Genomic DNA, 15,839 nt, shown 5'->3' on the forward strand with positions numbered 1-15,839 from the left:
ACTCATATTGATTTTATATAACATAATTGGTAAATGAAAAATTATATGTAAAAAGGAATTGAATATTATTTAAATTTACCTATTTATATATAATTATATCCTATTGCTTTTATTTATAGATTGAGTCTTATCGATAATTGGATAATTAATAAAAATATAAAATTTTAAAATAACAAAAAAATATGTAAAAATAATTTAACCCTCATACGTGTATTTACTCGCTTTGATGAAATTCTTCCAATGATTATTATGGTAGATGATAATTATTCTAATCTTAATTCATATTTACATTTATATTAAAATTTTTTTAATATTCGAATCTTATCATATATATTTTATACATAGATAAATTCCTATGCATTGTCTTTGAAATTTTTCGTTTTTTTTTTATAGTGAGGACACTTCTCTATACACAATATTATTCAATATATTTAATTCCTAAATTTATAAAAATTTTAGCCAATAGCTCGTATTGAAACATACTTGATAATGTCTTGAATACACATACTCTGAAATCATAAGAAAATTCTTTAGATCTATTTGTACATTTCAACGCTATTAAATTATGATTAAAAATCATAATATAGATCTTACTGCTGCTTATTACATTCATGAACGTAGGACGGAATGTGCACTTATTCATGAATTATTAGACGTAGGTGATGTAGTAACACTATTATCAATTCTCATAGAATCAATTTTAGCTACAATTTTCAATGCGGGTCCTAGTTTTATACTCATAGCAGACATTAGATGATCTTCTTTCAATAACATAAGAGCTTGACCATCAATTTCTTGAATAGCAAAATCTTCTGCATAGTCTGAACAACCTGGTAAGTTGCGAATAAAGTCGCAAACTTCATTAACCTGTAATTATTATTATATTTTTAATATTTTACCTTTATTTTAAACTTGTAAATAAAATTTTTTTATAAATAGAAAACCAGAACTTTTTATATAAAATCAAATAAAGTATTTACCGTCCATTTAACAGGATTTATCTTATTTATGTCCTCCGTTGGAGTAAGAGGAGGTTGAACTTTATCCTCTGTAGCCTTCTTGATTAAATCATCACTTTTCTTCGGATCAATTTCCATTTCAGTCCATTGTTTATCAGTTGTATCACGGTCACGTGATTCTTTCTTTTTACTACAAAGTATACAAATGCAATTATTTAATATACTATTAAATATAATAACCAAAATTTTTTTTTTTGTCAAAAAAAATGTAACTAATATACATAATAATTTATTTACAAACCTCTTTGCACATATTGATGAACAATAACGTTTGTCTTTTTTAAATTTCGTTGTATGTTCATCAAAGGTATTTCCACATGCTTCACATTTTCCAGAAGTGGTATTATTTGCCTCTAATTCATTCGAGTGACTGGCGGTATGTTTTTTCTCTATAATAATAAATTAAAAATATTTTAGTAATTAAATCTTTAATTTTTATATTATTTAATAATAACGAAATAGAAGTGAACAGTACTTTTCTTACTTGGTGGTTCATCATGACTATCCTTATCCGATAAGTTGTTATTATTATTATTTTTATTTAACACGCCAGATTCTTGATTTAATGATCCATTGAGAGTAGGTCTATTAACCACAAATGGTTCTGAAGCTGTAAAAGAAGATTTTAATATTTTTCAAATTGATGATATGTTAATCTAAAAAATTATTGACAATTTATTAAACACATACCTTCTTGGATAACAAATCCTTCAATAACGTGTGTAAGAACTTGAGGTTTTACAAGTGCTTTAGGTGGAGCTTGTTTACTACTAGATATTGGAGTATTTATTGAAGCAGCTGGTTCTTCAACTATTCCATTTGTAATGGAATTAACAGCATTAGCTAAATTAACTAAAGGATTATTGGATAATTTGTCTTCTGTTTTAGCTGGTGAAGAATTGTTTTCTTCTTTGGATGTGTTTTTATTTGATTCTGCTTCTAAAAATTTAAAATTATAATAATAATTAGATTAATAGAATATAAAATGAATTTTAGAGTAATTAATAATCTTAAAAATAAATACACTTTACTCAACTTATTTATAGTAAAAAAAAAAAAAATATACCTTGATTGTTTGGCGCTGAATCACGAGTTTCTTTAGCTTCTTCTTCCTTTTTAGGTGATGCCCCAGATTCCTCATTTGCCACAGGTGTACTAGCACACTGTTGAACGAACATGAAACATTCATTTTGTTGATTTCTTTCTGGAGCAACGATCATGGGAGTACTTGCATTATTGTCTGATTGTTGAGATGGTTGAACATCACTAGATTGAGCTAACATTGGCATTGTTTGCACTTGAGAAGTACCACTAACCATTTGATTTCCAATCAATGCAGGATTTAAAGCCTGAAGAATATAATAAATATCAAATAGTAACGAAAGATTATCGTCATCTAGATATAACTAATTTAATAAATAATTTTACTGGTAAAGGATGTTGTTGAACAGTCGACATTGGTGGTTGTTGAACTTGACCCATCTGTAACGTTGTTGCCACTCCAACTCCCATCGAAACTACCGGCATGATTGGTCTCTCGGCACCAAGAACGACGCCTGGAGCTACTCCCTGTTGTTGTCCTGGTGGCTGAAGTGTCATGCCTAATTGATAAATAATTTTTTATTATTAGTACATTTCTTTTTACACAAAAAAAAAAGAAAAGAAATTCTTCACTACATACCCATCAACGGTTTTGGTTGTAATTGAGGCTGGGAGTTTTGGGCTTGCGTTTGCTGGGACTGAAGTGATTGCTGATATTGCTGAAGTTGCTGCATCTGGTGCATGAACATCTGTTGGTACTGAGGCTGTATCCCAGGTGGAAGTTGAACTTGTTGCTGTTGTTGCTGTGGTGATTGCATTACTGTTTTGTTTTGTTGCCCAAAGTTTTGCTTGTCAGCAGTGGACATAGGTGAGCCAGGTGGTTGCGCAGAAGTGACCACCGGAGAATTCGTTGTTATAAGTACTTTGCTACCGTTTCCGCTATTATTAGTAGCATTGGGCTGATGTTGCATTATCATTGTGGCGTGATGAACATTAGATTTCGTTTGATTCGCTGCGTCGGCTTTTGTTGCCCCCTGAGAGGCATTTGTTCCGGGACTTGTGCGAACCACCGGCTTACCACGGCCTTTACCACCACTCCCACTGCCCTTGCCACTCTGAATAAAAAAGAATAAAATAAACCACCTTTTTTTTGACAAATCTTCCCCTCTGAGCCAAATTTTCCTACAATTCCCTAATTAAATCATAAATCTATCAAACTTTTAATTAAAGAAATAATACCTCATCTCTAAACGAAAAATTAAATAAATTATAATGAACTAAATAAAATCCGCCCATCACCCCACGTTTGATCACGTTTGTTTTTGGTTTAAAAGTCTGAATCTATACCGTTGTTTGTACTCCATGAACTGTTTGAGTCGACACTGAACTAGCTGGTCTAATATTCGCACCCTGAACTCCTTGAAGTGAAGGTAAGATACTTAGAGGACGTTGACCACTGCCACCTTGTTTACCCTGGGATTGTTGCTGTTGCTGAATGTCCATTACTCGTGGTTTACCACCAGCAGCTGCTATTTGCTGAACACCTTGAATTTGTTGTTGTGAGGCTGCAATAGCTATTAAAATAATTACCAACTCATAATTAATAAATTATATTCATAAAATTAAACAGTAATAATAGACTTATTTCAATTGCATACCATTATGAGCTTGTATAGGTTGAGGACTTTGAATGTACATATCTGGTTGGGTAGGACTTCTAATAAATATTTGGTTTGGAGCAGCTAATAAAGTAGCTCCAGGAGGTTGTAATCCAGCAGTCCAAGCAACTTGAGGTGTGAATTGCCATGGCGCAAACTGCATTCCACCCCCTCTTGATGCCGATTGCGTACCAGCTGCACATGCTGTATACTAAAAAAAAAAAAAAAATTGACAGTTAGTTTTTTGGTTTGTCAAATTTTTATAAGTAATTATTTACTTTTTGTACTTGATCTGGTTTGTTGGAGCCCTGCTGTTGTTGTTGTTGCTGAAGTGATGGCGGAGCTTGAGTGGAACCAAGTACACCGAGCTGACCAAAGACAAGTGTTTGTCCACCGCCAGGATTAGCCGATGTTGGAACAGGAACATAACCAGCTGGAAATCCTTGGACTTTTCCTCCTGGTCCACCATGGCTGCCTGGTTGTCCTGGTGTTGATGCCGTAGTCAACATATGAGGAGTCAATTGAGCAGCAGATTGAAATGGTTTACCAGCAGTTATAACTTGAATTGATGACGGATTGAGTCCAGCTGGATGGAGTGCCAAATTCCCTGGCATTAGTAATGGAGTCCCTTGAGTATTGTAGAGCTGTTGAAGATGATAAGCCTGACTTTGCATTGGTTGTTGAATCACTTGAACAGCCTGAGGATGTGCTGCCATAGTAGTAATTGTTGTAGCCCCTTGTTGTCCAGCTAATGCCATTGAAACACCTGGTTGTTGCTGTTGATGTTGCATTGATACTGCTACAGCATTTTGTAATTGTTGTGGCATACTGGCAGCAACTTGTGGTTGAACCTGAACTTGTGTAACATTATGTTGACCATTGTTTTGTTGTTGTGATTGTTGCTGTTGTTGTTGCTGCTGTTGTTGAACAGAAACCTGTTGCATTTGTTGCTGAGGTTGTATTTGTTGGTTTACTTGTTGAGAATGGCCATCCTGTTGTTGTGAAGTTTGTTGTTGTGATTGATTTGATGATTGCTGCTGTTGTTGTTGGTTCTGTTGTGATTGTTGTTGATTCTGTTGCTGAACTTGATTTTGCTGTTGTTGCTGAACATGCTGCTGTTGAACGTTTTGTTGTTGTTGCATTTCGTGCGAATTTATCATCTTGTATGAAATAAGCTCTCTATCGATAATCCGTTCTCTTGATGTTTTTTGATCAAATCAAATCTAAAAATTTCATTAATATTATAATTTTAAAATAAATTCTAATTTATATTTAAAATTAAAGTGAAAGATAATATGAAATTGTTTTTCCATTATCTAAACATATTATAAAATTTTGTTGACAGAATCAGATATTTATATAACATTGAAAGTTATGATCTATTAGCTTTGATGCTTTTATCAACATTATTGCATAAGAGTAATATCTCTTTATAATAAATATCTGCATATATAACCTAGTTCATTTCTTAATATACCTTACTCAGTATCTCAAGTGCTTGTGCAACAGTGTGTTTAATGAACAAATAGTTGCTCTTCAATATCATTTTTTTAACCTGAATTTTGGTAAGTTAATAATAGAGGATTTTTGACATTTTTTACACATATATATTTTGGAGAATACTAACTAAAAGAAAAATCTTAAATAATTCCAAGTCATTTGCTACTCCACAATCGATAAACAAGCTTAATTGCTTTTCATAATTTTTACATAATGAATTTATAAAAAAAAAATTCATTTCATTATACATGTTCCAGTTTATCAAAGGATTTTTTTATTCTGCTAATTAAATCATAATTAAATTATCAAATATTCCTAACCTAAAAAACCTAAAATTTTTGAATGAGAACCACTGTGGCGCGTTCGAGGGTGGCCAACAATGCACATTTTTTTTCTTGTTTCTCTGCTCAGCAGGCTCATGGGTGAAGGATAGGAACAGAGAAAATTCGGTGGGGAGAAGGGATCAGTGATATATGAGCAAAAAGAAAGTAATAACAAGGAGAAAAAAGAAAGACAGAATATAGGGGAAAGACAGGAGATTTTTACTCGTCTAGAATACATAAAGAATATATTCAGTAATTCTTTGTGCTTTACAGAATGATGATAAAGCGAATGAAATATTACATTAAAAATAACGTTGAAGTAAATAAGAGATATTAGAAGTTGAGCTAGTGGGAGGCTTTTTCGTAGAATATGAGCAAGTGGAATATAGAAGCGAAAACATAAGAGTACGTGAGCGAGAAAGTTGCAAATTTTCAAGGTCGAGGATAAAGAAGAAGTGCCTGGTGGAGCTGACTATTGAATTGGTAATTTTGAAAGAGTCGGGTTTCAGGAGGGGGGAAAAGTGGCGGCGATATCCATCTTGGAGCGTTGCGGAACAAAATGTCGTCCTGGGCAGAGACCACCATAATTAGCGTTACATAGAGAGGGGAGCTGTCGGGTCGAACCCCTCTCGATGTTCTTTCATGATCGGGGCGGGAGGATGAAAGCCAGAGGGGGAATTGTAACAAGGGAGTGCGGTAGAGACAGAAAAAGAAGGGGAGAAGCAAATCAACCAGGGACCAAGTTATAGTATGAACTCAATGCTACGAGAATAATAACAAAAATACAAAAAATGAAGTGAATGAGTAGTCCATAGAGACGTAAAAACTAACTGATAATGAAATTGATGAAAATAGTTACGTACTCCAATAAATGAATAATCTCTCAAGTGATATGTTTTATAAAAAGGGCTCTTATTTTTATTTATACACTACTGTTGTCTCAAGTTTTTGCCTACTGAGCGCTACTGAGTCGCTTGGATACTCACATGGCGACTGCGCAGTCACACCTAGACACGTTTTAAATCACACCAATCAACCACTATCATTGTTGACACACAATCTGATAGTTTAATGTCAAACACTTAAACAAAATACCCACCAATTTTCACTTAAATCCTTAGACATTCGCGAAATAAACTTAGTTTGCACACAAGGCGATCGTTTACTTCGAGACTCTGTTCCGTGAACATTGCCAGCACTGTCTGCCTCTTCATTCCCTTCCTCGAGTTTAGAACGCCACTCCTCTTTCCCTTCACCTCACCGCTAGTATCCATCAAGTCATCTCCCACTTTGGCTTTCCGTTGTTCAGGTTAGCTCCCTTACCGCGCTCCCCTTGTCGTGGAATAGCTTTTCCTTTATGTTCATTGGTCCAACATGGACAAATCCCAGAGGCATCGCAATTGCCAAGAAAGGCGGAGTCATCTAACTTTGGACCCTCGAAAGCGCATGTACATGTTTTAACTAACACACATACAAAAATCAACCATTCAATCGTTACGAGCCGACCTACGGTGCTCGAGTTTGCTTCCTTTCCTATTTTCCCTTCTTTTTAACTCACACACATTTACAAACTAACCACACTGAACACGCCAGATCCCATGATATAATTCCCTCTCAGCTTGCACAGGGCTGTATATTTATTATGACATCGTACTAAAGGTATCTTTTAACAATAATTTCAACTTCAAATTCTTTTTAACTATAACATTATTATTATTTATTTATTGACTTTCTTATATTTTACAGTGTAATTAAAAAATATGATATAAGACAAAAATTTAATCCAGGAATAAATTCCCAAGGCCCTTGAAGTGAATCATTGTTACGTCCCTGATCAAACTTCCAGACAGAGACGTAACCTAACCTACTAAATCTGGGTGACTTAACTTCTAAAGTAGGTTTCTTGCCTGCAACACTAATTTGTTTATCAATGTCATTTACTTTCAGATTACCTATTGAATTTAATTGTTTATGAAAAAAGATTTATGATGATTTATGAGGTAATTTAACTATATTCTTTAGAAATTTAGTTTTATAAAGTGAAATTTTTTTTTGAATTTGTTAATATTTCATACATTAAAAATGTACTTTTGATATTATAAGAATAATTATCAATCATTTTGATGATTCATGTGTAGAAAATAGAAGCAGGGTACAATCTAAAAGTACATACGCTCCTGGCACAGCTGTTTCGCGGCCACGTTTTCATTCCCCGCACCACTTTACTACCACATTATCTCGCACGTTAACTTAGAATTGGGTGGTAGACTATCACTCTGAAAATCTTCAACCTATCGAATGCGAGCGGCTTGTCTTCTTCTTCAAACAATCGCTGAAGAATTGCTAAATTGACTCATCAAACTTTTGAATTGTTTCATAAATCATCAGAGAACCTGCTACTTCAAGTCTCCATAACCTTTCTCACATATCCTGAATCCCAAATAAATATCCAAATACCTGGAACTCTATTTCTAAACCTCGTAAGTAATTCGCTAGAATACAGTCCAACTGATCATTAAAAAAATCTATAATTTTTTAGTTAAATACCAGAAGTTAAATCCACCAAGGTTGCAAAAAATAAAGATGGTTTTTATATACCAGAGTGTCTTTTGTTTCCAGAAATATTAGTTGAACTGTAAAACTATCAGCACATCCTAATTTCGATTATTATTACATTACAATAATGTGGGTGCGTTGTAGAGTAGGGATGAGTAACCAGCCAATGGTTTAGATTTACCAGGGTTGCCAAGGAAACCGGTTAATGATTCGAGCCGCCAGAGGAATTGGTTTGGTCGACGAAACTGGCGCATGCGTGACTACAAGCATGAGAGTTGAATGAAATAGACAAAGACAAAAATTTTATTAATATAACGTGTCTAACAGACACTTGTGTGTGTAATTTTATACGTCCCCTCTTCTTGATCAGTAACATATACACATGGAAAGCAAGCTTGCAGCTCACTACTTGCGCATACCCATTAAATTTGCCCTCCTTCCGCGCGACCCCACTACTCTGAAGTCTCAATTCAAGCTCGGGGGTCACGCGCGGACACGAATGTTGAGTCTTACGCGCTCGTTGTCGACGATTGGTTTCCTTCCCACCCCTCAACTTCTTTCCCACCCCACTTATGCGCGGCTTTTCATGTTACTTTCTCTCTTGCACGTCTTTATCGTCCCCTTTGTCGAATCCTATACTCTCTCATCGTTCATTACGCTTTACACTGTCATGCCTTCGTGATTTCATGATAGCTACTCCCTTCATACCAATTTCGTTAACTGCTCCTAAATACCATAAGAGGTGTGTATCAATGATACTCAGCATCTCTGATCAATTCGATATTTTAGACACATCATATCAAGCAAACATGAATTTGTATCAGCCAAGTTCCTAAAAAGATATAACTCCCAATGAAACTCATCTAAAATAGCTTAGCAATTAGCTGACAGCATTCATATTGATGAAATTCAAAATCAATCAAACCTGAATGTACCTACCTACATGATATTGTTAAGTTTCCTGTTAAAAAAAGGCAGCTGAAGTGATCCAATGAATGTGAGGCGTGAAGATTGTGTTATATGTCATCATCAATAATAGTTGATTGTTTATTTCTTTTACTGACGGCTGATGGATACTTTTATAAAAGATGAATTTGAATAAACGTATTCATAGGTCACATTACGTAACTGAGACTCCCACGTCATTGGCGCGTATCAGACATTTTGACGCTCGAACGTGTTATGGTTCCTACTTCAAAGTTATTGCAAAATAAATTTTTCAATAAACACCATCTATAACTACTCTACTTTATCTTTACCATTAAAAACAATAATATTTCTTACCCAAAATCTTCCTCACGGCAACGATGATCTGTCCAGAGTACTCCATTGTCTTCACATCACATATTTCCATGATTATCCATGGATTTCGATGAACCAAGTTTTTCTCTGACATTGTGATTTCAATCCCTCCATATTGGATTCATATGAACCACTAATTCATCCTAACTACCAACATTAATAGCAATAATTTATATTCCCAGTTCAAGCTTGATAACTTCCAGTTGTTGTGATGAAAGTTGAAGGATGTTGGTCAAAAGTTGACAACAATTTGATGATAAATCGTGATTGACCATAGCTATATGTTATTGGAAAGATTAGATATATCTATTCTAGTCGAATGCATATAGATATACATAAATGGAAAATCGCTTGGCGAATGAAAGCTTCGATAAGAAAGGTGCGCGCGCCGTCTTGGCGAGCGGGCTTGCATCGTTCGTTTCCTGTGCATGTTTGCATCGCACCTAGCATCACCTTGCCTAGTAGGAAGTTCAATGCTTGCAGAAAATCTACCGTTCTCTATATAAACACAATGCGTTGTTCTCAGTATAATCCTTTTGTTTCATCATTACGCTGCTTTCACATTACCAAACAATCTGCAATGATTATCTCTACTTATGAATCAACGCAATTTTTATTGCATAGAATAATGTTACCATTCAGGTTTAGAATTTTTATTGGAACTTGTTTATTATTATTATTATTCATTTTGTATTGAAGACAATCCATGAATTCACTTGACTTTTAAAATTAATTATCATACCTGGTGTTCAAATCATCATAGTGGTCTTCAGTATCTTCCAGATTTCATCAGACATCTTGAAAAACAAAAAAAAAGCTAAATTAATTTCTTTATAAATAGTTTTTATAGAAGTCATAGATCAACTTGAGGGTCATTCACGATTAGTCATTGATTTATGTTTGCTATTCTTACATTATATATGATCATATTAAATCATTTTTTGTTCAATTTATTTCTGCTTCTTTTGTAAAAAATTCTGACTGATAAATGATGATTTATCATTTATATCTATTTATAAAATTTTAGTATATGTAATAGTTAGATAAATAAATTACCAGTTGATTATTCAAGAGTATGTTGATAACTGTAGGATAAAAATTCATCAAATATAACTGGTCATCAGTTGAAAAATAAACAGGAGACAAGAAGAGGCTATGAGTACATAGGAGGCAGAACAGTGAAACTGAAAAAAAATAATCCCCACCCAAAAGTGATCAGCCCTCCCCGTCCATCCAACATAGTGGCTACTTCACCATCCATATCTCGTAGCTTCATAATAAAACATCGTCGACTACATTCCCGTTAGGCATATTCTCCCTCTACTCAAACTTGTTCCCCTTCTTGCTGTCTTTTTAGTCTCCCTTCACGTCTTGATCTCATGAACTGGGCGATATTCATTCTCTGTCTCACTTCTTACGCCACAGCCATTCACTTTTTGTCCTTTGCTTCACCAAACATATTTTACCTTCGCTCCGGGTGGTATTCATGTTGATATGCTGTCTGTCATCCGCAATAAACTCGCACTTTAGTGCGCCTGCTACAGTGGGCGTACCGAACGTCTTCTTTTTTATCGACAGTACTACGCATGCGTGTGTGATAACCGATTTTTTCCCCTCTCAATAGTTTTTAGCTCCATCAATATTCCCTTTATATTTATTCTCCAGAGGGTCACTCGAGTCAGGCAAAAAATGTGCGACACACGTGTGTGATTTCTTAAAGCCACTGAGAACTGTTCACAGAAAACTCTTTATACTTTTATGAATTCATTTCAGTGTAAAAGTTATAAGCTAAGATTTATCTTTATAATCGATTGACCTTGAGCCTTTTCGTCCCTCGAAATGTGCCTAGCTTTGTTAAGAAAAAAAGGCAACACTAGCGTCATTTAAGGGTGGAACGCGCATGAGCACAAATATAGATCGGCTGAGTCTTACGCGCCAAAATTACGCATAACCTTAAAATTGTTTCGTATCAACTTTTAAGTCTTCTTTTTTTTATTATAATTATTAAGTATTTATAAAGACTCCAATGCTATAAAAGAATCATTTGAGTTTTATTCCATAAAATAATAATGGAAAATATATTAATTGAATTGAAATGTATATTGTTGGGATACACGACTAATTATTCTTTTTTATTAATGTTTTTATTATGAACAATACTTCTTAATTGTAAACAATTCTAATTGTTCATATATTTATTATTCTTAGCAATTCAACAGGACCATTAAAATTCAATTATTAAAGTTTCTGTCATATTACCATTTCTCATTAAAACTTTCTAAGTTTTCTAATTTTCCACATTGGAACCTTTTGCCCTACAATTAACTATGCTACGTAATGTTCTAATATAATTATAAACATCTTTCCTATTTAAGCTCACTTTGAAATCTTGCTTCAACAAATGTACATCAAAGTGCGTTCTATCAGATCTTCAAGATTCTTCATTAGACTAGACCATTCATGCCTATATTTAACTTGTTGAAGAATAATTAAACTGAATTTACAACTGTTTTATAAATTGCAATTATTTGAATAAAATCTTGTTTGGATACAAAAGTATATTGCAGATTTACACACTATTTTTGGAAAGAAGATTGTTTGCTTATGATATAATGATGAAGCCCAAATTAGGGCTCTTAGTTAGACATCTATCTGATTTCTGGTGGAAAAAATCACAAAACCAAATTAGTACTTCTGTGAAGAAATTTGCTGGGAATGCATTGCCTGATTTAACGGCTGTCAGATACAAAGTAAAACGGGGGCCTTATGATGAAATCACAGGAACCCATGTCAAGTTCTTTGAACAGCTTCTAGGACAGAGTCGAGTGATCACAGACCCAACTGAGTGTGATGGGTACAATGTGGATTGGGTTAAGACGGTCAGAGGTAATCTATATATTTTAATTTACCCTTAAAATTTTTTTTAAAATAGAATACATTGAAATAATTATGTTTTAGGAAAAAGTAGATTAGTTTTGAAACCTAAAACAACTGAAGAAGTATCAGCAGTTTTGAAATACTGTAATGACAATCGTTTAGCGGTATGTCCTCAAAGTGGAAACACCGGATTAGTGGGGGGAAGTGTTCCAGTTTTTGATGAAATAGTTCTTTCAATGAAAATGTTGAATAAAATTATTTCTACTGATCAATTGACAGGTAAATTAAGTTTTTAAACAAATGAATATCATTATTAGGGTAAATATGATATATATTAATATTTCATTAGATTTATTATAAGTTAGAGGATTAAAAGTTTATTTTAATAACTAGGTGCATTAGTATGCGAATCAGGATGTGTATTAGAGACTTTGGACAATCATTTAGAACAGTATGGGTTTATGATGCCTTTAGATCTTGGTGCTAAAGGAAGTTGTCTCATAGGAGGGAACTTATCGACAAATGCTGGGGGTCAGAGGCTATTAAGATATGGAAATTTACATGGATCTGTTTTGGGACTTGAGGCCGTAAGTATCGTTATTTAATTTTTATCAGCATAAATTGTCATCAAAGTCATTATCAAATTATTTCTAATCTTTAGGTTACTGCTGATGGCCGTATAATTGATTGTATCAACACTTTAAAAAAAGATAACACTGGATATCATCTTAAAAATTTATTTATCGGTTCGGAGGGTACTTTAGGAATAATTACAAAAGTTTCAATAAGTTGTCCCACTCGTCCTAAAGTTCAAAATGTAGCATTTCTTGGTTAGTTATTCAGCGATTAAATACATTTTGACGTAACGGATTTTTTTCTTTATTAAATGTGGTTAATTTTTGAAGGTCTTAAGAATTTTGACAATGTACTGAACACTTTTGTGCTGGCTAAAAAAGAGTTAGCTGAAATTCTATCAGCATGTGAAATGATGGACTTTAATTCTATGGGTATCAGCACGGATCTTTTAAAATTACAACGACCATTGACCACTGAACATAAGTTTTACATGCTCATTGAAACCTCAGGAAGTAATTCAAGTCATGATGAAGAAAAGTTAACGACTTTTATAGAAAAAGCAATGTCACAGAAATTTATTGATGATGGAACCCTTAGTAGTGATCCTACAAAAATGAAGGTAAATGATATAAAATTAAATAATTTTTTCTATCTTCTGAAAGTTACTTTTTAATTTTCAACAATATTGTCTGCAGCTTTAACTTTTTTTTTTCATTTTCTTTAGCACATGTGGTCTGTTCGAGAAAGATTAGGAGAAGGTTGTCTTTTAGATGGATATTGCTTCAAATACGATGTTTCCTTACCACTTCCTTGCTTTTACAAGCTTATTGAAACCCTTCATGATCGGCTAGATTTGTCTCGGGTCGTTCGGATCAGTGGATTTGGTCATTTAGGTAATTTAATTCTATTTTATTCATTTTTTTTTTTAATGTAAGAAAAGTTAGTTAAAATGAGTTTTTTGCTACTTCGTCAGATATAGTTTAACCAGTTTTTACAGTAATAATGAAAAAAGTGAAAGAAAAATTTTAAAAATGTAAAAAAAAAAACGTAGCAAAAAACCTAAGAACGTTCAGATTATAGGAAACCAATAATAACAAAAATAACAAGAAAAATATTTGATAAAATATATTCAGTTGAAGTCTTTAATGTTTTAATAATTTTTTTTATTACTTTAACTATTATTTTTATATAAAATACAAATCCTATTGAACCCCTGGGGGAGTCAGTAGCCCGAACGAATGATCCGTAAAAAAGCCATTAACTTAATGCCTACAGGCGACGAGAACCTGCACGTGGTGGTGGCAACGCCTGAGTACGATTCAGAGATTGAAGCTCAACTTGAACCTTTTCTCTTCGAGTATGTATCACAACAACATGGAAGTGTAAGTGCTGAGCATGGCATCGGTTTCAAGAAAACAAAGTATCTAAGTTACAGCAAAGATGCATCTGCGATTGAACTTATGAAACAATTGAAAAAAACAATGGATCCAAATGGAATTCTTAATCCCTACAAAGTCTTGCCACTTTATTAGAGTATCGATTCTCTTTCAATGACTGTAATGCATTTACATGCACTTTTTAGAACGTGTATTGTGATAGAATCAATTGATTAACTATTTGTATTAATTGTTTATAATTATTGAGTACTCTTAGTCAATGACGAAAAAGGCATCTATGGATAAACAGTCATTTTTATCCATTTATTATTCACTTAGAAATGTTGATCAAATACTTTGTATCTTTAATGTTTAGCTAAAAGAGAATTTTAATATCAATTTAAGAAGAAATCGGTTGAAATTGAATTCGGAATTTAAGGATAATGAGACGATTGCAATCTCTTATATATCGATATCTTTTAGGAAAGAATTAATATGAAATTACAGCTCATAAATTATTGAATTAATTATATATAATTATGTGAATATAGAAAACAAAAAGTAATTATAAATAATATGGGCTGTGAATTGTTAAAAAGTTGATTCAGCTTGATTAAAAATTTGTGTAAGGTTAGAATAGTTTCTTTATACATTCCATTAATAAATACTCATTTATCTATACAAAAATAGATAAAAAAAATTAACAAAAAAAAACGGTGAAACGTAAACAAGCATTAAAATGACGAATGGAATTTCTAGATCAGGCAGCAGGTATGCTCCATTTGTAGTCGCAGTTGTGAACTATATATTGTGTATTGCGCAATCGATAAAACGTGCGCAGAACGTATGTGTGCGTGTCGTAAAGCAAGAGAAATTCTCCCCTTTGCTTTACACATCGTCTCTTGAGCTTAGTATTTGGCAAAACCAAAACATACAATTTTCTTTACGCTCACGTATATGCTCGTTTAGTTTATTTGTTATTTCTTGTTGATTTATCTTACAGAAATGAAGATAGATATAGAAAATTTTATTATTTTTTTTTTAATGTTTTTATTTAGAAATGACTAAAAATATATATTTAAATCAATATTTTTATATATTTATTATTATAAATTACTTGTATAATATTAGAAAGTTTGTATAATCAATATCTGTTTAATGATTATGTTATTTGAGTACCAGAAATTCTTGGGAAAGTTAAATTATACAGAAACAAGATATTGATCGCAGGATAATATTGGAATATGATTTTGCGATGGCCATTAAATATTTATATCATGAAGGTTAAACTAAAAAATTCAATTTATCATTTCAAATAATCGTAAAACTGTATCAATTGTAATAAATTAAAATAATATACCTGAAAATACTGTAAAATAATAATCAATATGTGATAACGTTAAATAGATTCTTGATTATCTATAATGAGTTTTTAATGTGATAAATTTAATTGAATTAATTAAATGGTAAATGATTGTAAAAAATTAAAAAAAAATTTCCAGTCTAATGAGCAAAAATAAGCAAAAAGTTTTTAAGAAATTTCTTTGTTTTATCGTTAATCGAATCATTGTTGTTCGTCAGACTAAAAAGTTGATGGTGGTGCTCTCAAAC

At 32.8% G+C, this 15,839-nt stretch overlaps 2 protein-coding genes across 9 annotated transcripts; one reads left to right on the forward strand and one right to left on the reverse strand.

Moving 5' to 3' along the window:
• Nucleotides 1–108: 108 nt before the first annotated feature.
• LOC118072190 (polyhomeotic-proximal chromatin protein-like) lies at nucleotides 109–6,773 on the reverse strand. Of its 7 annotated transcripts, none has more exons than XM_035091877.1 (13): nucleotides 6,528–6,772; nucleotides 3,997–4,941; nucleotides 3,719–3,929; nucleotides 3,408–3,634; nucleotides 2,701–3,175; nucleotides 2,448–2,620; nucleotides 2,252–2,368; nucleotides 2,086–2,182; nucleotides 1,710–1,958; nucleotides 1,495–1,629; nucleotides 1,261–1,408; nucleotides 981–1,149; nucleotides 109–867 (listed from the first exon to the last, which is right to left on the reverse strand). In XM_035091877.1, exons 2-13 carry the CDS (start codon nucleotides 4,876–4,878, stop codon nucleotides 640–642), a joined length of 3,111 nt encoding a protein of 1,036 aa, XP_034947768.1. In that variant the 5' UTR covers nucleotides 4,879–4,941; nucleotides 6,528–6,772; the 3' UTR covers nucleotides 109–639. The 7 variants fall into 7 exon arrangements, with proteins under 7 accessions (XP_034947768.1, XP_034947766.1, XP_034947761.1 ...); XM_035091870.1 differs by having other exon boundaries at nucleotides 391–509; nucleotides 595–867; nucleotides 2,086–2,368; nucleotides 6,528–6,771; XM_035091875.1 differs by having other exon boundaries at nucleotides 1,504–1,629; nucleotides 2,086–2,368.
• On the forward strand, nucleotides 5,201–15,595 carry D2hgdh (D-2-hydroxyglutaric acid dehydrogenase). Of its 2 annotated transcripts, none has more exons than XM_035091879.1 (8): nucleotides 5,201–5,283; nucleotides 11,775–12,285; nucleotides 12,358–12,555; nucleotides 12,670–12,863; nucleotides 12,938–13,106; nucleotides 13,182–13,471; nucleotides 13,577–13,745; nucleotides 14,128–15,595. In XM_035091879.1, the coding sequence occupies exons 2-8, from the start codon at nucleotides 12,012–12,014 to the stop codon at nucleotides 14,382–14,384; spliced, it is 1,551 nt and encodes a 516-aa protein (XP_034947770.1). In that variant the 5' UTR covers nucleotides 5,201–5,283; nucleotides 11,775–12,011; the 3' UTR covers nucleotides 14,385–15,595. The 2 variants fall into 2 exon arrangements, with proteins under 2 accessions (XP_034947770.1, XP_034947769.1); XM_035091878.1 differs by having other exon boundaries at nucleotides 11,957–12,285.
• Nucleotides 15,596–15,839: the final 244 nt, after the last annotated feature.

Source organism: Chelonus insularis, unplaced genomic scaffold, assembly GCF_013357705.1.
Source record: "Chelonus insularis isolate UGA/USDA-ARS -01 unplaced genomic scaffold, ASM1335770v1 contig_88_pilon, whole genome shotgun sequence".
Classification (NCBI taxonomy): domain Eukaryota; kingdom Metazoa; phylum Arthropoda; class Insecta; order Hymenoptera; family Braconidae; genus Chelonus; species Chelonus insularis.